Raw genomic sequence first — 25,746 nt, forward strand, 5'->3', positions numbered from 1 at the left:
GCCATCTTAATTTTTTTTAAAGGCAGGCCCAAATTTATAAAATATCAAGTGGGCCAAATAAGATGTTATAGCCCACAGTTTTAGCTTGGCGGTTGCTGATTTACACTAGCCCCATTATAACGCTGTTGGAGGGCAGGATTTTGGGCAAGTGAAAGAGAAAAGGAGACAGACGGAGAATGATTTTACAACTCCAGCCTCTCCGAGGGCCAGGTGGCCTGTGACTCCTCAGCAGCCTTCTCCCGAAGGAAGCAGAACTGTCTGAAACACTGATAGGAGTCATGATAAACTTCACCCCACTATGCTCAGCTGCAGAGCCACTAAGACCCTGGAGCAATAGCCTTCAGCATCCCGGAGAAGCTGCTAAAAGGATTATGAGTCAATTCATTTTAGACATTTCTTCCATATGTTCCGTGGAAAGATAGGGTCTAAATCAGTCCTCATTCCTGGCAGCACCTGTTTCACCTGGGGAATTTTCAGAAAGTGATACTTGGACTGCAGTTCACATCAATTCAGTCTCTGGGTGGAGCTTGGACATCAACATTTGTAGAAGCTCCCCAGGTGGCTTTGGTGCAGCCAGGCTGGAAACCACTGATGCAACTAATAGAAACGCTAGGTTGGGATCTCCTCTGGGGCATTTCTTTAGGACAGGCTGTGCATGACAGTCCCACAATGTCAGGATTCCAAGATGCTCCAATGGTTTAGGCACTAGTCTTAATTTTTGTTTTCTTGCTCTCTTTGAGACCTTAACAAACTCTATAGAGCTGCACGCAGCAGCTCACGCCTATAATCCCAGCACTTTCAAAGGTCAAGGCAAGAGGATCGTTTGAGCCCAAGACTTTGAGATCAGCCTGGGCAACACAGTAAGACACCGTTTCAATTTAATAAAAAAACCAAAACATCCAAGCTCTTTAACCTTCATATCCTCATTGACTGATTAAATGCAGATAATGGTATTTGCCCTTATAACCTCACCAGGCTGTTATCAGGAGAAATGAAGCAATAAATGAGAAATTGCTCCGCAAACTGTCAACCTTATGCAAACATTGCTATTTGGAGTGTGCTCTCAGTTACAGGAGGTACAGCTGTTAACTGTTGGAGATCATTCCTGAAGTAACATTCCTAGTGCCATGGGTCGATGGGATTGGTACAGACATCCCAACTTAGAAGGCAGACTGCACTGTCTTATAGGCAGGTGCGTTTCCTGGGGTGACAGCCTGGCACTGGTCCCTCCAACCCCAACTTGTGTAAAAAGAACCACGCAGTAAATGAATATAAAGAACTCAGGGAACTTGAAGGCCATCTGGAGAGGGAGGGAACTAAGGACTCCCTGTGGGTTGGGGTCTTGCTGAGGATCTATGGAGTAACTGTCAAGGAGCGTTAGCAGGGATCTAAGAGCTATGGAACAGCAAAAAGAGGTAAATTGTGAAGTCATCGCTGGAACAACAGAGAGGGGACACAGCAGTGCAGCATGGGCTCTGGCCTCAGGAAGCTGTCTGATTGGGGCAGATAGAACCAGCCCCCTAGAAGACAGTCACCCATATCAGTTAGTCAGTCATGACTCGGTGTTACTTATCTCAGGCCCAGGCTGCATGAGGGGTTGAGGGTGGGATGGACAGAGCACTGGCTGGGCATCAGAACTAGGTTGGAGTCCTGGCTCCAAACTCTACCACAAGCTGACACTGGGCACCATGGCCCACCTGCGGCGTCCCAGGTTCCTGCCCTGTAAAGAGGAGTCTGGGTGTATATCCAGATGGCCTGTGAGCATAGCCTGAGCTTGCCCTGTCGAGGTGCTGAGGCCTGGGAGATTTGGGTGAGTAGCTGTGGTCCAGGGAAGGTGGGCAAGCTGGGACTTAGATGAGAGGTGATATTTGGTCAAGCAGAAGTGAGTAGAGAAGGCAGGACAAGGGAGGGAATATGAGCAGGGCACAAATGGAGTGGATTTGGCGGGGGCAGAGGGCGGTGGGAAGTGGCCTTGCTGCAGCCAGCATGGACGAAGAGATAAGTGGGAGAGTGGAGTCAGATTACAGAAGGCCTTGGAAACCAGGCAGAGATGTTTAAATTGGCTCTCTCAGGAAGGAGGGGGCCATGAAGGGATTTAGGGAAGGGTCATGACATGATTATGCTGCATTTTAGCAGGATTAATGTGACCTGGTGCTCAGAATGGCTTGGATGGCATGAGGCCAGGAGCCGAGGAGGACAGTTAGAAGACTCTTGTAATATTTCTGGCACAGGGAGATGAGGACTGGGAGTTGGGAGGTGGTAGTAGGTCAGGCCTAGAGATATTTCTCAGGAAATATTGACAGGCCTTGGGGCCTGGTTGCATTCAGTGGGTGGGGAGGAATGAGTCACTTTGAGAAGCAGTTTCTTTCTCAAAGGCCAGGGAAGAAAAAGCAGAGGCAGCCTCCCTGCCTGCAAACAGGACATCTCAGGGTAACCTGGCTCTTCCACGCGTCAGCTTCTCCCTGGCTCCAGCTCAGATAGGAGTTGTAACAAGGGTTTGGGCATGGGTGATGGCACTGGCTGGTGGCTGGGTGAAGGGCCATATTTTTGATTATGTGCTAGGCTCATTCAGCCTGCCAAGTGCCAGGCCCTGGGCTTGCGTGGGAGACAGAGCAATTGGCAAAACACAGCGCTCCATCTTCAAGGAGTTTCCAGCTTTGTGAGCTTGGCAGATCTGCAGAACTCAAATCAAATGGCACTTGAGAACCACCACCTTGTTCTCATTCCTTCCATTTTGCTTTATGGCCATGTAGGTTGTTCCAAGTGTTTGATGTGTGCCAGAAAATGTCTTTCTTCCTGGTTTATAATTATGGTCCAGGGCAAATCCAGATTTTGTGGGGCTTGAAACTTAACTAAATTGGGGTTCTCTTTGGAAAATAATTCAAACGTAAATATACAAATATCAAATTGCTAGGCTCTCCCAGGCCCTAGAAGGGTAGGAATGCAAGTGAGAGTCCCTGAAGCTTGAACCGCTTTAACTTCTCAGTCGGTTCTGTAATACCTACCATTCCTTAAGCCTGTATTATGTGCAGGCGTTTTGTGTACAGTATTTCACAACAGTCTGTTGTGACTGCCTCTAAGCTCCTCCTTTTCCATGACTGCTGGCAGGCCCCCGGAGTTCCTGCACCTAAGTCGTCCCTCCCTCTGATTTGAGTGTACCTTTGCTATGCCTAGTCAAGGGCTAGGGGTGTCCTAAAGTCAACAGCTAGGGTAGAGGTTGGGAGTTGGATTTCAGGGCACCCTACGGTGCAGACTTGGTTTGCAGGAAAGCGACCGATTTAGGCAGAGGGGGCTCTATACAACCGGGACCACAGCAAATCCTAGGGGTGAGCATCTGCTTCGAAGATCCACAGATCCAAGCTGTAATCCTAGCGCTATAACTTCCTGGCTGGTCCAGCAAGACTGAGGCCTCACTGAGCCTCAATTTCCTTACCTGTCCAATCAGAATAGCAGCCACTTGTTACACTTGAGCTCATTATTGTCATCTTGTGAGGAACTAAGGCTCCTGGTGGCCTCCAGAACACAGAAACAATCTAAGAATCCTAAAATTGCTGTCCTGGTAGGACCTCTAGGGATTCCTGCCATCTTACCTAACTTCCTCTGGGAAAGTGGAAAACACTGCACCTGGGAGGGGTGGCTGAACCGTGCCCCAGGTCCCAGTGGGCCCGGGTGCCCAACAGCAAGAGGAGGCCCGGAGGATGGGGCCAGGCCGCGGCCTGCGGCGCTAGTCCCGCCCAGAGGGAGTGCGCCCTGAGGGAGAGCCTCAGGAACCGGTGACTCGGGGACGGGTGCTCTGGGGTGTCGCTTTGGGTTCAGCAGTACAAATCTGCCAGCTGGAGATTAGGCCGGGCAGGCCAGGGAGGGGTGATGCACCGCCGCTGAGGACCCAGGTGGGGCGGCGCGCTCGGCTGCCGCGAGACAGGCGCGGGACCCGGGTGCGAGGACGGCGTAGCGTCCGGGGCTCCCGCTTCCGCCCGCTTTCCACGCCTACTTCTGCAAGCCCCCTCCGGCACGGCTGAGGCCGCCGGACTCCTACGGGCGAGCCCTCATTTCCCAGGAATGGGACCGCCTTCCTGTCCCGGGGGCTGCCCGTCCCTAGACTTAGCCCTAGGGGCTTCTCGTCCCGGCCGACCCGGACTGTGCCTCCAGCCTGCGCCTCGCACCTCGTCTCCTGTCCCGGTCCACCCGGCGCCGCCACGGGTCGGCTCCCTACGTGGGGGACGTGCGGGTTGATGCAGGGTCGGGGGGATTTCGCAGCGTCGCCCGCTCCCTTTCCGGTGCGGGAGGGAGCGGCCGCGTCGTCCCTGCTCCCCGGCCTGGACGCCACCGCCCGGCGCTGCAGAGGCGCGCGGCAGCCAATGGGCGCGGAGGAGGTGGGCCGGCTGGCGGCTGTCACCCTGCCGGGGTCGGGAGCGCGGAGACCGGGAGCGCGCGAGCTGCCGCCGCGCCCCGGCCCGAGGGGGAGGAGCTGCGGGAGGAGGAGGAGGAGGAGGAGCCGCCGAGCAGCCGCTGGAGGACCACAGCTCGCCCAGGCTGCGGAGGACCGACTGGCCCCACGCCTGCCGCCCCGCGCCCCCGACCGCCAGCATGATCGCCGCACAGCTCCTGGCCTATTACTTCACGGAGCTGAAGGATGACCAAGTCAAAAAGGTGAGCCCCGGCCCGCGCCGCCGCCGGCGTCCCAGCCTCAGCTTTTCGTTCCGGCATCCGCTCGCCGCCGCCTCCATCCTCCGGCGCCCGGCCTTCTCCCTGCCAGCATCGAATTGGACTGCAGGGCGCGGGGAAAGGCTTCGCCTTCGATTCTCCCAGCGTTTCACTGTCTCTGTGTGTGTGCGTGTTGGGAGGGGGGCAGCCGGGCGAAAGACCCTCGAGACTGGGCTGCCTGCTGCAGTGTCCTTGAAACGGGCCCTGGATGTCAGGCCCCCGGGCTGCGCGGGGAGGTGGCCGGTGGGGGCCGGTGGGCCCTTCCGCAGGGCCTGTTTGGGAGGGTCGGAGCGCCGTGGGAGAAGGTGTGATCACGGAGATGCTGGGGAAGTGAGCGAGCAGCAGGCGGGGGTGCTGGCTGGAGGCCAGACCTCCTATATTTGGGGGTTCCTGGCGGAGGTTGTCGGGTGCCCCAGAGAAGCTGTCACCAGACTCTTCCAGTTGTTTGAGCTGCTTGTTAATCTGAGGACGAGGTGACCCGCCCGGCTTCCTGGAATGGGGAGGGGCAGCAAGGCCACCGGAAACTTTGCTCATAGGCCTCGTGTCTGGAGAGGCTCGTCTGAGTGGAATTTTTTATTCCTCTAAAGCTGTAATTTCTAGCCAGCACAGGAGCTCAAATAAGAGACTGGTCATTTGAGTTGGGTGGGACGTAAGCTTGTGGCATGCTTGCTCTAGCACTTGGCCACATGCATCCTCCTGGCCTGAGCTGTTGCTGCCTTTGACATCTTAGTATAAACTACTGTCTGCTGGCAGGTCTTAAAGGTGTATTTGTTTCTGCCAGCTTTGCTACCATATTTTTAAGAAACAGCCTAAGCTGTAGGGAAAGACGCTGGTTTTATCAGTGCCAGGTCTGGTCCAGGCTCCAGGCCCACCCACCCTGAACGTGGTGACGTTATTGCTGGGGTTAGCTCCGATGGACTGGCAAAGTCATCTTGACTTTGGAGTTCAGAGGGGTGGAGTTCTACAGGTGAAAGGCAGGAGTGACAGGCCTTGATTTTCTGCCCTGCAAGCCACAGGGTGTTCCGTCCTGTTCCTGTCCATCTAAGATGACTTCCTCATCTAGCACAGTCAGAAACAAGTCTACTGGCCGGGCGCGGTGGCTCAGCCTGTAATCCCAGCACTTTGGGAGGCCGAGGCGGGTGGAACACGAGGTCGAGAGATCGAGACCATCCTGGTCGACATGGTGAAACCCCGTCTCTACTAAAAATACAAAAAACTAGCTGGGCGTGGTGGCGCGTGCCTGTAATCCCAGCTACTTAGGAGGCTGAGGCAGGAGAATTGCCTGAGCCCAGGAGGCGGAGGTTGCGGTGAGCCGAGATCGCGCCATTGTACTCCAGCCTGGGTAACGAGAGCGAAACTCCGTCTCAAAAAAAAAAAAAAAAAAGAAAAAAGAAAAAAGAAACAAGTCTACTGAGGGCAGCGACCTTATGAAGGTCACCCAGTGAGTTAGAGGCAGAGCCAGCGGGGCAGATGCAGGTTTCCCAGTTCCTCCACTCAGGAACTTCATCAGGGTCCCTCTGGAGGTCGGCTTCCAGGAGGCCCCTGGGATCCTGCTCTGATCTTGGATCCCATGGTGGGTGGGACTGAGGTAGGTAGGAGATAGGCTTGGGAATGGAATCTGCCACTGTTCATCATGGCTTGAAGCAACAACTCTGGGGTTGTCAAACTGTGGCACTCGAGACACTTGCTCCCATGAAGCACCCTGGAGCTTCCTTCTGGCCACTGCCCTGGGAGCCGTGTATGCCAGTGTGTGCATTTCACGAGTTTTCTCCAGTGGTGGTGTGCATCACTGATGTTCTTCCCCTTGGACCAGGGAGATAGTTCTCCCAGCATGGCAAGGCATGCCCAGAACAGGCTTCCTGAAGCCAAGAGGAGTTCACGTCCTCCTGTACATAGTGTCCTCTATAGCTCAAGACAGTGGGCTGCTGGATTGGCAGGTGCCAGGGTGACCTTGTAAACCTCCAGCGTCCACACCCACCACCTGTGTGACTGTCGGCTGCCAGTGGCCTCCAGCAGCTGAGCTGGGCTGAAGTTTGGACTGCATTCCGTGAGACATGTTTTCTAGACATATGGTGTCTAGTGTGGGCCCAGAGCTCTCCATACTCGTGGGTGGCTCAATTCACATTTATGGATGCATAGTCTATCTCCCAGACACCTGTAGGTACCTAAGTGTGTGACCCTTCCATCCCTCCTCACTCTGAGGTTGGGATTCTGATATCCTGCCCTTCTCTCACCCCAGAACCTTGCTGTAGGAGGGTCTTGAGGCCAAGGTTTCCACCAGATGTTTTGTGTCAAGGGGATTCTTAAAAACAAGATGTTTGCTTGCATTTGACCAAAGACTTCCTATGTTGCATTCCATAGGGGAGTATGTGGATTCCTGCCAGGGAGGTCCACTCCTTTTGCATAGTGGCTTATGTGCCACTGCTGTCTGTGGGTGTGGTCGTGGCTATGATTGTGCTACTGCACTTTAGCCTGGGCCTTCTAAGGACAGTGACATAGTAGGTACTTGTTCCAGTGACCTACTTGGCTTTACCTAAGTGTGCAGATGCTGGGGAACCACATCTGCTCTTCTGGGGTCCAGGACCCCTTAGAGACCAGCTCTTTCCACCTACCTGTCAGCATGGGAAAGGCCAGGTGAAGGTGCAGGACTCCCTGTTCTTCCAGGGGGCTGGACCCTGGCTGCCTCCAAGCAGGCACCTGGTGGGGATGGTTAGCACCCAGTGTGGGCGGCCATGATGATTCAGCCCTCCAGCCTTAGGCAGCCTCCTGGGTTCTGGAGACAGACCTGACATCCCTCAGTAACCCTCATCTATCTTCTTGTTCTCCGAACCAGAGGTAGGAGAAGGGCAGGTGGGGACCATGCTGGGGAAGTTTTTGTTATTGCTTCGAATCCAAATGTGAACATGAAAAAGGGTGTCATTTTTCTCCTCATTGCCTGTGAGGCACATCAATAATTCAGCTCCATAAGAATATATTCTGGGTTGAAACAGTTCAGGTGTCTGACATCCCAGCTTGGAACCCGGTTATCCAGGTGAAATCTGCGTAAATTGATTAATGAATGCTGCTGAAGAGGGTGTCGTGGCATTGGGCTGAGCTAAGTACAACACATGTATATTCCTTTCACTCTTCTAGTGCCTTTAGGAGGAAAGGGAGGCATATGTGTGCTTGTGAAGGATTCCATTCATCACAATCCTGGACATCTGCTAGTTCTGTGGCTAGAGGCTAGGTTCTTTGACCTCTATGTAACTTTAAACACTCCTCTCATCTCCCCAGCTTCTTCCACTCGGTTTAGCCATTAGGAGCTTGGAGCAGAGTGAAGGATTGCATAGTGCTCTGTTTGTTTAGAAAAGGAAGATGGGTCCAGGAAAGTCAGAACTTGGCTTCTAAAGAAAAATTAGACTTCCTTTCCTCCAGGCTTGTCAGAATGGTGAGCAGATGCCAGTGGATATTCTCTGGGTGAGATCCCTGTAACTCTAAGCGATTTCCACTAGTAGGTGAGCAAACAGGTGAGATTAGTCCAATGGCTGAACTCAGGAGTCCTTGAGTACTTGGCCCAGGAAGACAGGGGAGAGTAGGCTTAGCAATTAAAGGGCTACCCAAGGTCCATTCCTTAGAGTCCATGTGTTCCAGCTGCAAAAGCAAGCATTAAATAAATAAAAAAGGCCGAGTGTGGTGGCTCACGCCTGTAATCCCAGCACTTTGGGAGGCTGAGGCAGGAGGATCACCTAAAGTCAGGAGTTCGAGACCAGCCTGATTAACATGGAGAAACTGTATCTCTACTAAAAATACCAAATTAGCCTGGTGTGGTGGCGGGCATCTGTAATCCCAGCTACTTGAGAGACTGAAGCAGGGGAATCGTTTGAACCCAGGAGGCAGAGGTTGCGGTGAGCCAAGATCACGGCATTGCACTCCAGCCTGGGCAGCAACAGCTGAACTCAATCTCAAAAAAAAAAAAAAAAAAAAAGGCCATTCCTTATTTCTCAGGGGTAAGAGAGGTGAGAGTTAGAAAATTATAAAAAAAATCTGTGGGTTCTTGGAGTGGCAAAGAAAAAAAGAGAAAATTATGAAAAATCAGCTTGGGCAACAAAATGAGACCCCATCTTTAAAAAATAAGTATTTTTTTTTAGCCTGCTGTGGTGGCACACACCTGTAGTCACAGCTACTCAGGCGGCTGATCGAGCTCAAAAGATTGATCCCAAAACAGTGAGCTATAATGCTGTGATTGCGCCACCGCACTCCAGGCTGGGTGATAGAGCAAGACTCTGTCTGAAAAAAAAAAAAAAAATAAGAAAATTAAATGTCTCATAACGTCTTAATTCTGATGTTGTGCAAATATTCATTGAGAGCTTCTTGGTGAATCTTCACTTTATAATCCTTGCCTATTCTACCTTAGATACTCTTAGGGTTTCTCCCAAGAGAAATCCCATCACTCTATTTGATTGGATGGTTTGGGAATGTTGTGAAGTAATACACCGGTAGGTGGGGTGGCTGTGAGGTGCCTTCACATCTGGCCAAGCTGTGCCATGCTCCTACGCTCCTGCTGTTCTCCGGAGAAGACACAGGCAGCTTTCCCCTTACAAGACTGATTTGGCGTGACTGGAGTTGTCTCTGTGTGTATCTGCAGTCAGGGATTCCTGGCTGACAGATTTAGCCACTGGAATCAGCTCTGAGCATGCCTGAGAAGGCCCCAGGGAAGACATGGATAAAGACAGGGAGCTGTACACCTCTGCATCCAGCAATCAGTCTAGTGGCCAGACTGCGGGAACCTGCTTATTGATTTATTTTATTTTATTTTATTTTTTTTAAAGATGGGGTTTCACCATGATGGCCAGGCTAGTCTTGAACTCCTGACCTCACGTGATCCACCCACCTTGGCCTCCCAAAGTGCTAGGATTACAGGTGTGAGCCACTGTACCCAGCCTATTGTTATTTTTTTATAGAGACAGGGTCTCACCATGTTGCCCAGGCTGGTCTTGAACTCCTGGGCTCAGACTGCTGGCATGCTCAACTGCAACTGCTTGTTGATTTGTTGTTGTTGTTTTTCTTTTCTTTCTCTCTCTCTTTTTTTTTTTTTTTTGAGCAGTTCACCATTATATTGTTTTTTTATAGAGATAGGGTCTTACCATATTGCCTGGGCTGGTCTTGAACTCCTGGGCTCAGGCAGTCCTCCTGCCTCTGCCTCCCTAAGTGTGTTTAGTGATTTGAAAACCCTGAAAATCAAATCTGATCACAGGAGCACAATCATTTCATTAAAAAATATTTGATTTTTTAAATTACGTGCAGAGGACTGTACTAGGCTGGGGTGACAACTGTAAACAAGGCTGAAATGGTTCCTATTCTCACAGAGCATACAATATTTGCTGGCGGGGTGTGGTGACTCATGCCTGATCCCAGCACTTTGGGAGGCCAAGGTGGGCTGATCATTTGAGGTCAGGAGTTTGAGACCAGCCTGACCAACATGGTGAAACCCCCTCTACCAAAAATACAAAAAAGTTAGCCAGGCATGGTGGTGCATGCCTGTAGTCCCAGCTACTTGGGAAGCTGAGGCAAGAGAATTCACTTGAACCTGGGAGGCAGAGGTTGCAGTAAGCCGAGATTGAGCCATTGCATTGCAGCCTGGGTGACAGAGCGAGATTCTATTTAAAAAAAAAAAATACAATATTTGCTGTGTTATGTGTGCAAAGCATTAAATGGCTATGAGGGCCCACAGCGTGGTGTGGTCAGACTTTGTGGGGGAAATCCCTAGGCTAGGAACTGCTTATAGCTAGGCTGCAGATGTTAGCTTCTTAAGTGCTTCAGGAAACTGCTTCCATCCCCAGCCCTGGGGACCTGTTTGTCTGGAGTAGCAAGACAGGTGCCCACTGCCTTCTGGCCTAATAAACCTTAATAGTGGGATCTTATGAAGTCAGTTAATATACACTAGGTTGTGTTCATTGTAGCTGATCTTAAAGAAAAATAGGTAAAAAGTTTATAGTTCGATAGATCTTGTTTTCTGGAGATAACTTTGACTTTTGGTGAACAGTACATGTCAGGGATATTATACTTAGAAACTTTGTAAGGTGAAGTCAAATGAATTATAACAAAAATGCAGATTTTCTTTTTTTCTTTTTCTTTTTTTTTTTTGAGATGGAGTTTTGCTCTGTCACCCATGCTGGAGTGTAGTCGTGCAATCTCTGCTTACTGCAACCTCTGCCTCCTGGGTTTAAGTGATCCTCCTGCCTCAACCTCCTGAGTAACTTGAGATCATACCCAGCTATTTTTTTTTTTTTTAATTTTTAGTAGAGATGGGGTTTCACCTTGTTGGTCAGGCTGGTCTCAAACTCCTGACTTGAAGTGATCCATCCGCCTTGGCTTCCCAAAGTGTTGGGGTTACAGGTGTGAGGCACTGAGCCGGGCCACTTTTAAACTCTTATAAATGGTGCTATACTGTATGTATCCTTCCGCCATTTACTTTCTTTTAGCTCAACATTGTATTTTTGAGATTTTTTTTTTTTTTTTTGAAATGGAGTTTCTCTCTTGTTGCCCAGGCTGGAGTGCAGTGGCACGATCTTGGGTCACCACAACTTTCGCCTCCGGGTTCAAGCGATTTTCCTGCTTCAGCCTCCCAAGTAGCTAGGATTACAGGTGCGCCACCACACCCGGCTAAGTTTTGTATTTTTAGTAGAGATGGGGCCTTATCATATTGGTCAGGCTGGTTTCGAACTTCTGATTTTGTGATCCGCCTGCCTCGGCCTCCCAAAGTGCTGGGATTACAGGTGTTAGCCACTGTGCCTGGCCATTTTTGCTACTTTAAAAATGTTGATCTCTGTAACTGTTTCATTAAACTACTCTATGCTTTTACACAGTATAAAGGCTCCACAGGTAATTTTTCTCTTCTGCTTTTGATGGACATTTGTGTTTCTAATGTTTCAAATGACAAACAATGTCTTGGTGAACTTTCTCTAGAACAACTCATCCAGTGAATGCACAAGTTTCTCTAGGCTCTAAGCTGTGTACCTAGGGCTGGGATTACCAGGTGGAGAGATGTGTGCCTCTTCTTATATATGAGATTCTGCCAAATTACCATCGTAGTCATGCCAGTTCACACTCCCGTCCGAAGTGTGTGCAAGTTGTCTTGGTTCCACACCGACCCTTGTTATGGTGGAATCTTTGCAAATTTGTAATAGATGAGTTTTAGTCTGTTTCCTTCCCCAGTCATTTCCATTCACATCATAGCATTCGAGCTGTGTTTAAAATTAGGCCATTTCCTGAGTTACCTTATCATAGCCCTTGCTTCAGAGTCCCACTGAGTGAAGTTGACAGCTCCATGGACTGCTGCTGCTGAGATATCTGCACTGGGGAGGGACAGTTGATTCAGGGAAAGGCTTAGGTTGGCTCTCCATGGCCCCTGGTGCTGTTGGGTGACTCTGTTAAACTTTTCTGGAAATTGTCTGTTTTTTTTGAGACGGAGTCTCTCTGTCAGGCTGGAATGCAGTGGTGCAGTCTCGGCTCACGGCAACTTCTGTCTCCCAGATTCCAGCGATTCTCCTGCCTCAGCCTCCTGAGTAGCTGGGATTACAGGTGCATGCCACCATGCCCAGCTAATTTTTGTATTTTTTAGTAGAGACAGGGTTTCACCATATTGGCCAGGCTTGTCTTGAACTCCTGACCTTGTGATTCACCCACCTTGGCCTCCCAAAGTGCTGGGATTATGGGTGTGAGCCTGTAAGTAAGGCACCTGGCCTTACTTTTCTGGGAATTGAAACACATTTTGACCTTTCACTTGCACACACTTTCTCTCTTCCCGGGTGGATCTGACCCATGCAGGGCAGGCTTATCTGTCGCCTAAACATGCCCAGCTCTCTTCAGAGAAAACTCAAGCCAGCAGCCTCTCAGACTGTCTTCCGTAAAAGGAGAGGGTGGCTGTACCCACGTGGCAGGGAAAACTGAACCCTGAAGTCTGCAGCTCAGCCCTTTGCAAACAGAAGCTGAGCTGTCTTTGTGTGAGGCAGAAAATGTCAGCTCAGGTTCATCTTGAGTCTATTTCTTTTTTTTTCTTTTTTTTTTGAGACGGAGTTTCGCTCTTGTTACTCAGGCTGGAGTGCAATGGCGCCATCTCGGCTCACCGCAACCTCCGCCTCCTGGGTTCAGGCAATTCTCCTGCCTCAGCCTCCTGAGTAGCTGGGATTACAGGCACGTGCCACCATGCCCAGCTAATTTTTTGTATTTTTAGTAGAGACGGGGTTTCACCATGTTGACCAGGATGGTCTCGATCTCTTGACCTCGTGATCCACCCGCCTCGGCCTCCCAAAGTGCTGGGATTACAGGCTTGAGCCACCGCGCCCAGCCTGAATTTTTTTTTTTTTTTGAGACGGAGTTTCGCTCTTGTTACCCAGGCTGGAGTGCAATGGCGCGATCTTGGCTCACCGCAACCTCCGCCTCCTGGGGTCAGGCAATTCTCCTGCCTCAGCCTCCTGAGTAGCTGGGATTACAGGCACGCGCCACCATGCCCAGCTAATTTTTTGCACTTTTAGTAGAGACGGGGTTTCACCATGTTGACCAGGATGGTCTCGATCTCTCGACCTCGTGATCCACCCGCCTCGGCCTCCCAAAGTGCTGGGATTACAGGCTTGAGCCACCGCGCCCGGCCATCTGAATTTTTTTTTATAGACATGCTTTTATGTCTCTTGGGTGCATATATACGAATGGAATTCCTGGGAGAGCCCCTGCTTTTAATCACCTTGAGAAAGGGATCATCTCCATTCAGGAGTGAGCAAACCAAGGCCCCCCAAGTGGTGAATTGACTTGCTGATGATCACACAGCTCATGATAGGGACAGGAACACTACTGCTGGTCTCCTAACTCAGAAACCCATGTTCTTTCCATTATGACACTCAACTCTCATTTTGCAGTTTAAGGAAACAGATCCAAGGAGGGAAAGACTGGGGTGGGAGAGCGGGGAACTGGCTTGGGATCCCTCAGGTTCCCTGTCCCCCATCTCCTGCCCCTCCCCTGCCTCAGCACCACATCTCCAGCCTGTGCCTGCTGCCCCACCCCCAGCTCCATTTGCTTAGTGTCGATGGGCCCCTTCCACTTGGGAAGGAAACGGACCCAATAAGGTAATTAACAGTGAAATGTTAGGGATTTGCCCTGTTTTTCAAATCTCTTTTTTCATTTGCCTCCCTGCTCCCATCTTTGTTTGCATTTTAAAAGAGGACCCCCGGGAGGGCAATGCTTAACCTGCATGAAACTCCTGCCCACTATGCTCCTTTGTGATGCCTACGCCTAGCCTCTGCCTGTTGGCACCGTAAGCAGCTGTTGATTCCATCAACTGATTGACACATGGGGCTTGTCTTCAGCCATGTTCTACACCCAGACCTCATGCCTCTGATGTCTCCTGGTGCCTTCTAGGACCCTGTCTGGGTGGGTATGGTGAGTGAAGTAGGAGACCCAGGCTACTGCTGCGATAGAGACACCACTGGCTAGGTCTCTCACCTTTCCCCTCCCTTCTTCCCTGATACAGGTCATCAGACTCTCATTCAAGAAGGTGTCCACCCTATACCCAGAGGAAAGGGACATCCTTATCTCTGAAGATACAGGGACACAGAGAAGAATCTGAACAAACAGGCCCTGCTCCCAGTTTATCAGTATTAGATCATCCCACCCTTTCTCCAGTCACACTTCTTCATCAAACCTGGCATATAGAAATATGCAGGGTTACCTGTTTCTTTTCTTTTTTTTTCTTTATTTTGAGACAGAGTTTCGCTCTTGTTACCCAGGCTGGAGTGCAATGGCGTGATCTCGGCTCACCGCAGCCTCCGCCTCCTGGGTTCAGGCAATTCTCCTGCTTCAGCCTCCTGAGTAGCTGGGATTACAGGCACGCGCCACCAGGCCCAGCTAATTTTTTGTATTTTTAGTAGAGACGGGGTTTCACTGTGTTGACCAGGATGGTCTCGATCTCTCGACCTCGTGATCCACCCACCTCGGCCTCCCAAAGTGCTGAGATTACAGGCTTGAGCCACCGCGCCCGGCCTGTTTCTTTTCTTTTCTCTTTTCGAGACAGGGTTTCTCCCTCTGTCTCCTAGGCCAGACTGCAGTGGTGCAGTCTTGGCTCACTGTAGCCTCCACCTTCCTGGTTCAAGAAGTTCTCTCACCTCAGCCTCCTGAGTAGCTGGGATTACAGGCACCTGCTACCACACCTGGCTAATTTTTGTTATCTTTGGCAGAGATGGGGTTTCACCATGTTGGCCAGACTGATCTTGAACTCCTGGCCTCAAAGCGATCTGCCTACCTCAGTCACCCAAAGTGCTGGGATCACAGATGTGAGCCACCATGCCTGGCCAGAGTTATCTGTCTTTATGAAGGCTTCTGCGTCATCTAAAAACTTAGGTTAATTTGTATGCATTGTTCTTGTTACTCTGTCTTTTGTTATAGGGGCCTAAGCCATAACCCTAAGATGGAAAAGAAGGATGTTTCTTTTCCACTACTGTGTGTTCTACACTGCAGCTGCCTTCCTCATAGAAACGGTCACCCAAGGCTCTGATAACGGAGATATGTTGGAAATGCTAGGGCTGTATGTCCAAAATAGTAGAGCCAGTCATAGATGGCTGTTGTGCTCTTAAAATGTGGCAAGTCTGATTTTGAGTGTAAACTCCACACAGGCTTTCAAAAATTTCATGTGACAGAAAGAATATGACATAGCCTGTTAATAGTTTTCTAGTATAGGCTGGGTATGGTGGCTCACACCTGTAATCCTGGTACCTTAGGAGGCTGAAGCCAGAGGATCACTTAAGCCCAGGAGCTTGAGATCAGCCTGGGCAATATAGTGAGACTTCATTTCTACAAATAATTTAAAAAATTAGCTGGGCGTGGTGGCACACGTCTATAGTCCCAGCTACTTTGGAAGCTGAGGTGAGAGGATTGCCTGAGCCCAGGAGGTCAAGGCTGCAGTGAGCCATGACTGACCCACTGCATTCCAGCCTAGATGGTGGAGCAAGACCCTGCTTACAAAAAATTTTTTTTTCTGATATTGATTAAATACAACAACATTTTGGATATACTGGGTTTAATAAAATACATTATTTCAATTGGGAGGCTGAGGCAAAAGGATTGCTTGAGCCTAGGAGTTCGAGGCTGCAGTGAGCCCTGATTGTGCCACTGCACTCCATTCTGGGTGACAGAGTGAGATTATCTTGAAAAAAAATTATTTTCACCAGTTCATTTATTTATTTATTTAAATAGAGATGGGGTTTCACCATGTTGGGCAAGCCATTCTCAAACTCCTGAACTCAGGTGATCCTCCACCTTGACCTCCCAAAGTGCTGGGATTACAGGTGTGAGCCACTGTATCCAGCCTGGCCTCTGTTTCTTTTCCTTTTTCTTTTTTTTTTTTTTTGAGACAGAGTTTCGCTCTTGTTACCCAGGCTGGAGTGCAATGGCGCGATCTCGGCTCACCGCAACCTCCGCCTCCTGGGTTCAGGCAATTCTCCTGCCTCAGCCTCCCGAGTAGCTGGGATTACAGGCACGCGCCACTATGCCCAGCTAATTTTTTGTATTTTTAGTAGAGACGGGGTTTCACTATGTTGACCGGGATGGTCTCGATCTCTCGACCTCGTGATCCACCCGCCTCGGCCTCCCAAAGTGCTGGGATTACAGGCTTGAGCCACCGCGCCCGGCCCTCTGTTTCTTTTTCTATCAGATGAGGTAAATGACTCCTGCCTTGTTCTCTGCCACTACTTAATCAAATTAGAGAATGGACAAGGGGTTAAAAAAAAAAGAATGGACGAGGAAATACTTGGAAAGTATACAGAACAGAACTGTACCAATGTCAAGTGCTATCATTGTTACCCACCCAGCTCATATCTGTAGGCACCGTGAGTAGCCAGGTGGAGGCTGGCAGCTTCCTGACTAACAGAGTAGGCGGACAGCAGAACCCTGAGCCTGGGCAGGGGTCCCGAGTGCCATTCTGCCTTTGCCTTGGATTGTGTGAGAGCTCCTGGACTAGCTTCATGTCTGTGTCCTGGCCAAATGGACAGATGAAAATGATACCATTGTTGCTGAAATGCCATGTTCTGAGAAGTCTAAAGTGTCATGTAGCTCCTGTGTATGGTATGTGAGGCCAGAGGGCAGTTTTCATAATTGCTGTTTTACTGATAGAAATATACAAGAGGTTGAAGTGACTTGGTCAAGGTCATAGAGGGAGGCAGTGCCCCTGGCTGAGGCCTGAGGTCTTTTGATTTCTAGCTCAGTCCAGTCCCAACACTGCAGTATCTCCAAGCCACAGCGTTGGGGTTCGGTTGTCTTGCAGTGAAAGTAAACCTGTCTGGACTCAGATCCTTTTCTCCTTGTTGTCAGGAGGTGCCTGGGATAGTGGGAATTGTGAGACTGGAGGTCCAGAGGCTGGCTGTTTCCTAAGCCATCCACGAGGAGGCTGAGAAGTAAGCCTGTTGTGCCTGCCCTGCCACATTCCAGGACTGTTCTGTTCCCCCCCGCCCCCAGCCTGAGGGATTGGGGGCCTGCTTTATTTTTAGTTAGTTCAGTGTGACAGCCTTGTTCTCTTTCTGGGCAAGGACTTGGCCACTGTTATCAGCCAGAAAGCTCCTGTTAGAACCTCTAGACCATACTCAGGTCCTCCTAGAAAGAGGAGGCAAGGGAAGGGGTGCTGACGTTGGGATTGTCAGCCATTGTCACTCTGCTTGCTGGGTGCCTGAGGCATTTGGCTTAACCCCACAGCCTCAAGTGGGGTTCATAACAGCTACCTTACAGTTGTGCAGATTTGGCTGTAGGAGGTTAAAGCCCCCAGCATGGGCTCTGTCCACATTCATGTTCCTAGAACCTCAGTTTCTTCATCAAGAATGGGGATCCCATTTTCCTCGTGATTTGCTGTGCATAAACAGAGTTCACTGAAACAGAACCAACAGTTTATACCTCCCGAGAGACACTCATGAACCCGGAAGAAGAGACCCTGCAAGGCTGTGTCCCCAGGACACTGTTTTCGAGTGCCTGAGGAATGGTTTTGACTTCAGTGGTGATCTCACACAGACGTGTCACTGAGGAGCCCTGCAGTGGAATTGATGATCCCAGACACAGTTCCTTTGGTAGCTTGCAGGTGACTCAGCTTGAGTAAGGAAGTGGGAATCCTGATTATCTTTAGGCTCCTCTGTCCCTCTGGGCCTCAGCAATGCAGTGGAGAAGTGGTGAGGGGAAGGCAGGGGTTAGAAGTGCCTGGAACTCACTGTCACTTAGAGAGATCCTGAAATGAGGGGCCGCTGTCGGGGGAGAAGGGCTGGGCCATTTGGGGAAGTCTCTGGGCCTTATCTGAGCCAGCAAACCCTCTAAGACCTCCCTAGGCTAGGCGTCACCAGAGGCCTCCCGCCCAGCATAGAAGCCACCCAGCCTGGCCGGGGAGCCACCACGCGGTGCCTTCTAGGGCTCCGGGACACACAAAAGGCCCAGAGGGCATGACTCGTACACCCTTGGCGCTCATGATTTAGCTGGCTGTGTGGACCATGCATGTGTCCCTGCAACGCCCAGGAAAGACACACACCACGAAGTGTCCCCCGGGCAGATCGACTCCTACCTAGTGAACACCTAAGGCCGAGGGGATGCTGAGGAGAGGAGTGGACGGTGTGGGGTGGGGCGGATCATGGCATGTGCTTCTGAGAAGGTGAGTTGGGAGGTGAGCTTTGGGAGGAAGAAGGAGTTGGGGATGGAGAGGCTTAGGAGGCAGACTGGACAGGGCTCTGCGAGGGAGGACCTTTGAGGTGATGAACCACTGTCAGGGTGCTGGGGGTCAGTGATTGCTTTAGGGACCCCACTGGATCAGGGCTGTCTCCCCTCATGGCCAACTCCCTCCCTGCCCAGAGACCAGTTGCCAAGAGCAGGACAGAAACTAGGTTCCCAGCCGCCAGCCCTAGGACTGAGGTGGGGCTGAGCAGACACAGAAGCCATGTGCAGGCAGGAAGAGGATTGCAGGCTACTGGGCAGGCACAGACCACAGTGTGGGACCCGGCTCTCATCTTGCTGTGGCTGTCGAACTTCCTTCCCAGACTGTGAAAGGGGAAGGAGCAGATCAGAAAGCTTGTCAAGGCTCTGATCCCAGCTGGAGGGGAGAAGAGGCCTCCTGGAAGTCACACTGGAGTGGCGTGCTTTCTGCAAGGCTGGGCAGCCATGCTGTTCTGGAGTGGCTGGAGCAGTGGCGGTGATGTCCCCGTAGTACCGTGTCTCATTCTCCAGGAAGCCCCTGGCCCTGGCTCTCCCTAGACTGACAGGATAGAGCACAGGACCAGGAATCAGGGAGCTTGCTGTCCACCCCAATTCTCTGCAAGTATGTTGCCCTGGCCAGTTGAGGAACCTCCTGGCCCCTCATTCTTGCTCAGAGCGTTTTGAGTGATGGCACCTGCTCTGCTTCTGCAGACAGGATGCCGTAAGGACCAACAGGTAAAAGTGCTGTGCAAAGTAGAGCAGTCTTTATACGTCAGAGTCATAGGAACACACCCACGTGACAGATGGGAAGACAGAGGTGCCCACAGGCCCTGACTCTGACCTGTCATCAGACCGGGCAGGGTCCTGAGGAAGTCTTAAGTACAACTCTGCTAGTTTGAGTCTTAGAGACAGTGTCTGCAGGAAATAGAAGGCGGGAAGTCCGTTTTCAAAGAAAAAAGAGTTTATATGATATAATTCCGCTTTTGTAAAACAAAAAGAACCATCCATCTTTGTATGTATGAATGATTAGGTAGGAAAACAGTCCTAATACATAAAACTCTATTAGCAGGGATGTCTCTGGGAGGCTGGGGGAAGAATTAATACTTTTTATTTTTGAGACAGTCTCACTCTGTCACCCAGGCTGGAGTGCAATGGTGTGATCTCAGCTCACCGAAACCTCCGCCTCCTGGGTTCAAGCGATTCTCCTGCCTCAGCCTCCTGAGTAGCTGGGATTATAGGCATGCGGCACCATGCCCGGCTCCCAGCTAATTTTGTATTTTTAGTACAGATGGGGTTTCTCCCTGTTTGTCAGGCTGGTCTTGAACTCCTGACCTCAGGTGATCCACCCACCTCAGCCTCCCAAAGTGCTGGGATTACAGGTGGGGCCACCGCGCCTGGCCAAGAATGAATACTTTTTACCTTTTTTTTTTTTTTGAGATGGAGTTTCGCTCTTGTTACCCAGGCTGGAGTGCAATGGCGTGATCTCGGCTCACCGCAACCTCCGCCTCCTGGGTTCAAGCAGTTCTCCTGCCTCAGCCTCCTGAGTAGCTGGGATTACAGGCACGTGCCACCATGCCCAGCTAATTTTTTGTATTTTTAGTAGAGACAGGGTTTCACCGTGTTGACCAGGATGGTCTCTATCTCTTGACCTCGTGATCCACCCGCCTCGGCCTCCCAAAGTGCTGGGATTACAGGCTTGAGCCACCGCGCCTGGCTACTTTTTACTTTTATGCACTTATATGATGTTGGAATATATTTTACAATAAGTATATATTACTGTTACTGCTTCTTTGAAAAAACGAAACAGTGCAGATGTATCAGAGTAGTTTTGCCAGAATCTTTCATTTGTTATTTTTTCGGGCATATTGCCTCCCAGCTTTAGTTTTCTACCAGTGGATCAGTAGCATTTGTGGTAGATACATTTTTTTTTTTTTTTTTTTGAGAAGGAGTTTCACTTTTGTGGCCCACGCTGGAGTGCAATGACACCATCTTGGCTCACTGCAACCTCTGCCTCCCGGGTTCAAGGGATTTTCCTGCCTCAGCCTCCCAAATAGATGGGATTACAGGTACCCACCACCATGCCTGGTTAATTTTGTATTTTCAGTAGAGATGGGGTTTCTTCATGTTGGTCAGGCTGGTCTTGAACTCCTGACCTCAGGTCATCCACCCGCCTCGGCCTTCCAAAGTGCTAGGATCACAGGCATGAGCCACAGCACCCAGTGATAGATGCATTTTGTTGTTGTTGTTGTTGTTGAGACGGAGTCTTGCTCTGTTGCCCATTCTGGAGTGCAGTGGCGTGATCTTGGCTCACTGCAACCTCTGCCTCCTGGGTTCAAGCGATTCTCCGCTTCAGTCTCCCAAGTAGCTGGGATTACAGGCACCTGCCACCACGTCTGGCTAATTTTTGTATTTTTAGTAGAGATGAGGTTTCACCAGGTAGATGCAGTTTTTAGGCACTGAGGTGAAAGGAGTTAGGGGCACATGATTATGTTACTTAGGGATGGGATGGAAGGAAATGACACTTGATGCTTACTTTGTTTCTGGCACGTTAAAATCCTCCCCATAGCTCTCTGAGGTGGAGGATTTATTATCTCCATCTTAAAAGTGAAACTTAGAAAGATTGTCACTTGTCCAAAGTCACATAGCTAATAGGATTTGAACCCAGCTCTTTGTCCACAGCCCTGTGTTCCTTCCACCACATGAGAAAAATGGAAATGCTTAAGGGGAAGCCCCAAATGGGAGGTTACAAGCCCTGGAATCTAGACCCAGCTGCCATTTATAAATTCCACAACTTAGCTTGAATCATGGTTCTGTTTCCTCTCCTAGATAATGGAGCTAATAATGTCTTTCCTGCCTACTTCACTGGGCTACAGTGACAGGAGAAGGGCAACTAGCATTAAATCACCTGCTTCCTGCCTGGCACTTGGCATCCACAAGCTCATTTCACGTCTTTCTCTGCAGTTCAAATGGGATAATGTATGTGAAGGTCTGTGTCTGAAGGGCCAGTGCACGTGAGGCATTGCTAATGGTGAAGTTAATAAGCGCCCAGGCAGGACCCATTCTCTCCAAGTCAGTGTCCTTAGGAAAGGGAAGTGAATTCTGATGTTGAAATCTCCGTCCTCCCCTAAGCTAACATCCTTCTTAACTCTTCAGGGTGCACGCCACGATTTCTTTGTAAGTGGAGTATCTTGCTTGGAAAGTTCATTTGAAAGGCCTGCGTCAGCAGCTTCAGTCACACCTGCTGTTCTGGATCATCTTGATCCTCATGGGAGAATGGATGAGAGAGGGAGTGAAGTTTTCCATGGTTATGCCCTCTTCCATGGGGTGGGGTGAAAACGCCCGGGATGTTTACCAGTGGTTACTAGTGCCTCCTGCCGCGACCAGCCTTTTCACTTGGGCATGTCCAGTCTTGAGTTTGTTTTTTGTGCACGTTCTGTTGGAAGCAGGAGTGGGGGCTGGGTTTGGGCCCAGAAATGTTTGTGAGTTGAATGCAGTGCCAGGCCACTGAGTTCTTTTCTTGGCTGGAGGGCTCTGGGCCAGGGAAGCTTGGCGAGGCTGCGTGCCTCTGCCTATGATGTCTCCTGCTCTGCAGGGGTCCAACTTTGGGTGCTGCTGAGAGTTTCAAGGCCCCTTCAGTCCACAAGAAGGAGAATCCAGGACAAGTGTCTGGACAGGATTTGAGCAAGAGCACCCGGCCTGTGCTGCCAGCCTGGCTACCCTCATAGGAAGGGCTCTTTCCCCTGGGCAATGGTGGGCAGAGGCCCTGGAGGCTGGATGCGGGTTCTTGGCAACCTCAGGCAAGAGTCTGAGGGACCCAGCTTGGTGTTTGATGTCTGGTGTCTGGGACCAGGCATCGTTCCATTTCCGTATTTCCATCCCAGCCTCCCCAGAGTTCCACGTGCTTGTGTCAGGCACCGTGTTTGAGAGTGAGCATTTGAGGGCTCGAGTTCCTGTTTTGGCTCTTGGGAACCTCTGTCTTCTGATAGAGGATCCAAAGACTGAGGCTTGCAGAAGAAACAGCTGGAAGAGGTGCTGCGCAGTGTCTTCTCCATCCCCCACATGGAAGGTGGGGAGGGATTCTTCAGGCACCGATGTTTGGCTGGAGCAGTAAAGCATCGGTGATTTGGGAGCGGCATCTAAGAGAAGGGAACAGGATTATGGAGATTTTGTGTGTGTGTGTGTGTGTTTGTGTATGTGTGTAAGTGCGTGTGTGTGTGTGTGTATGTGAGAGTGCATGTGTAGAGAGAAACGGAAGAGGGGAAAAGGAAGGAGGAGAGGAAAATGATCTGGAGATGCTGTGGAGAGGAGGACAGAAATAGAAAAGTTGAAAGGCCACAGAATTTGGCCAAATCACCAAAGACCAAGAGTCAGCCCTTCTTCCTGGGTTTCTGGCAGAGATCTGAAGCAAATGGGTGGGAGTGATTTTGCCAATACCCTTCCTTCCTCCCTCTCTCCTTCTACCCACTGCCCATTCCCAGCCTCTCTTTCCCAGGAGATAAGGGTGGTCCAGCCGAGTGCCAGGAGGGGCTGGTCTGAATGAGGAAAACGCCTTTTGCTCAGAGATGCTGAGTTCTCTGGGTCCCTGGAAGTTTTCTGCAGGTATCTTTTGATATGTGCTTTTCTCTAGTGTCTCCGGGCCACTTAGAGGCCCACAGTCCAGAGAGGCATGTCTGCTGAGTCCTGCACCAGGTGCCTGCCTGGCTGGGCAGTGTGGCAGGTACCAGGGATCTGACTTCTGGCCAGTCCAGTCCCAGGCCCCAGGGTCTTTGCTGGTTCGGTGGCCCCTTCTGGTCTACCGAGGACCAGTGGAAAGAAGGGGCTTCCCTTCACTGTCTCCATTCATGTGAGATCCAGGAGTCCCCAGTTTCAGTTCCAGCCTTGCCTCAATTGTACCCCCGTTTGACCCCAGTGTCCATGTCTCTTTTGAGAGGGGTTGTACCCCACGATGACTCATGAACCTGAACACAAGGAGGAAAACCCGCCCTCCATAGCAGCTTAGGGACCAGGCCATCTTCTGTGTCAGCAGCCTCCTTTTTGATTTGAGCTTTTAGGCTTTATTTGGGTTTGGCTTGGCTGTCCTGAAACGTTGGGTTTTTTGGATCAATGTCTGTGTGCTGAGCTGCACCTTGAGTTAGAAGGCAGGATAGCTGTGGAATTACGGAGAGCTGCCTTTTCTAGAAGCTTTTCATTGTCCAGCTAGAAAGCCCTGCAGCTCTACTTGGATCTGCCTTCTGCAGAGCAGGGGAGAAGCCTTCTCTAAGGGGCAGGGATGATAGTATGGAGTAACCTTAGACTTGCAGGTATAAACCCTTATTCCCCCAGCTGTGTGCTTTGAACTAATAAATCACTTAGCTTCTTGGACCCTCAGTTTCTGTGTCTGTAAAATGGGGATTAAGAACATCTCCTGACAGTTTTGAAAGTTAAATGACACACTGGATCTTGATATACTGATAGACTGTAAACCACAAGAGAATGATTCCAGGACCCAGCATTCTTTGAATTCCTCTTTTGTGTCAAGCAACTGGGTGAGTTCCAAAGGCATATTCAATATGTTTTCTTTCCCTGGGGAACCCACGCAGTATCATAGGAGATGGGCATCTTTTTTTTTTTTTTTTTTTTTTTGAGACGGAGTTTCGCTCTTGTTACCCAGGCTGGAGTGCAATGGCGCCATCTCGGCTCACCACAACCTCCACCTCCTGGGTTCAGGCAATTCTCCTGCCTCAGCCTCCTAAGTAGCTGGGATTACAGGCATGCGCCACCACGCCCAGCTAGTTTTTTGTATTTTTAGTAGAGACGGGGTTTCACTATGTTGACCAGGATGGTCTCGATCTCTCGACCTTGTGATCCACCCGCCTCGGCCTCCCAAAGTGCTGGGATTACAGGCTTGAGCCACCGCGCCCGGCGGAGATGGGCATCTTAGTAAAGGATACTCATGATGTGTGAGGAGTGTGGTCTTCAGGGGCATGTCCAAAATGCTGGAGTAGCAATGTGCCTTTTTAAAAAGTAAAATTTAGGCCGGGCGCGGTGGCTCAAGCCTGTAATCCCAGCACTTTGAGAGGCCGAGGCGGGTGGATCACGAGGTCGAGAGATCGAGACCAACCTGGTCAACATGGTGAAACCCCGTCTCTACTAAAAATACAAAAATTAGCTGGGCATGGTGGTGCGTGCCTATAATCCCAGCTACTCAGGAGGCTGAGGCAGGAGAATTGCCTGAACCCAGGAGGCGGAGGTTGCGGTGAGCCAAGATCGCGCCATTGCACTCCAGCCTGGGTAACAAGGGCGAAACTCCGTCTCAAAAAAAAAAAAAAAGTAAAATTTAAAAAGAATTTTGAGACAGAGTCGTGCTGCATTGCCAAGGCTGGAGTGCAATGACATGATCTCGGCTCACTGCAACCTCCACTTCCTGGGTTCAAGTGATTCTTCTGCCTCAGCCTCCCGAGTAGCTGGGATTACAAGCATGCACCACTGTGCCCAGCTAAGTTTTGTATTTTTAGTAGAGACTGGGTTTTACCATGTTGGCCAGGCTGGTTTCAAACTCCTGACCTCAAGTAATCCATCTGCCTTGGCCTCCCAAAGTTCTGGGGTTACAGGTGTGAGCCACTGTGCCTGGCCTTAAAATTAAAAATTTTTTTAGAGGTGCCATCTCACTATGTTGCTTAGGTTGGTCTTGAACTTTTGGGTTCAAGAAACCCTCCTGCCTTGGACTCCCAGAGTGCCAGGACTACAGGCATGAGCCATCATGCCAGCTAGCAATGTGGCTTTATTGTATGATCTTGCTCTTGCTCCTCCATTCTCTACACAGCAGACACGCAAGTCTCATCATGGCTGTACTCAGTAAAGCCGTCCCAAGGCTCACTGTGCTTTGGGATCCTGCTTGCATTTGTTTATGTGACTCATAGGACCTGCGTGGTCGAGCTCTGGATAGTCCTTCCAGGCACACTGTCGGCTTGTTCATCACAAAAACCACCCTCCCTCCCCTTTGGCCTTCACATATGCCCTTGCTTGTGCCTGGGCATGCTCTCCAACATCACCCCTCCAGGAAGCCTTCTCTCCCATGCTTGTACTGTGGCTGTCTCTCCCCACAGACCCAGGCCACTACGAGGGCAAGGGCTGCTGATCACTGCTGCCAGCCAGTGTAGCGCATGGCTTGTCTTTCCTCCCAGGGCCATGTTTCTGGCAATTTCTTTTTTAAATAAATATATATATATACACATACACATATATATATTTAAAATTTGTGTGTGTGTGTGTATGTGTGTGTGTGTGTGTGTGTTTGTGTATGTCTTTCTTTCTTTCTTTTAAGACTGGATTTCGCTCTGTCACCCAGGCTGGAGTGCAGTGGCACAGTCATGGCTCACG

The 25,746-nt window shown here is 50.5% G+C and overlaps 1 protein-coding gene across 2 annotated transcripts in view; it reads left to right on the forward strand.

Moving 5' to 3' along the window:
• Positions 1-1,564: 1,564 nt before the first annotated feature.
• HK1 (hexokinase 1) overlaps positions 1,565-25,746 on the forward strand; it is an 87,027-nt gene continuing 62,845 nt past the window's right edge. The window contains exon 1 of one of the 2 annotated variants that reach the window (XM_074382345.1): positions 1,565-1,810. In XM_074382345.1, coding sequence (XP_074238446.1) covers positions 1,751-1,810 — 60 coding nt within the window. In that variant the 5' untranslated portion in view covers positions 1,565-1,750. Of the gene's footprint in view, positions 1,811-4,461; positions 4,651-25,746 lie in introns of those variants that run through there. The other variant, XM_003928651.4, reaches the window with a different exon arrangement.

The sequence above is a fragment of the Saimiri boliviensis genome, chromosome 12, assembly GCF_048565385.1.
Source record: "Saimiri boliviensis isolate mSaiBol1 chromosome 12, mSaiBol1.pri, whole genome shotgun sequence".
NCBI lineage: Eukaryota > Metazoa > Chordata > Mammalia > Primates > Cebidae > Saimiri > Saimiri boliviensis.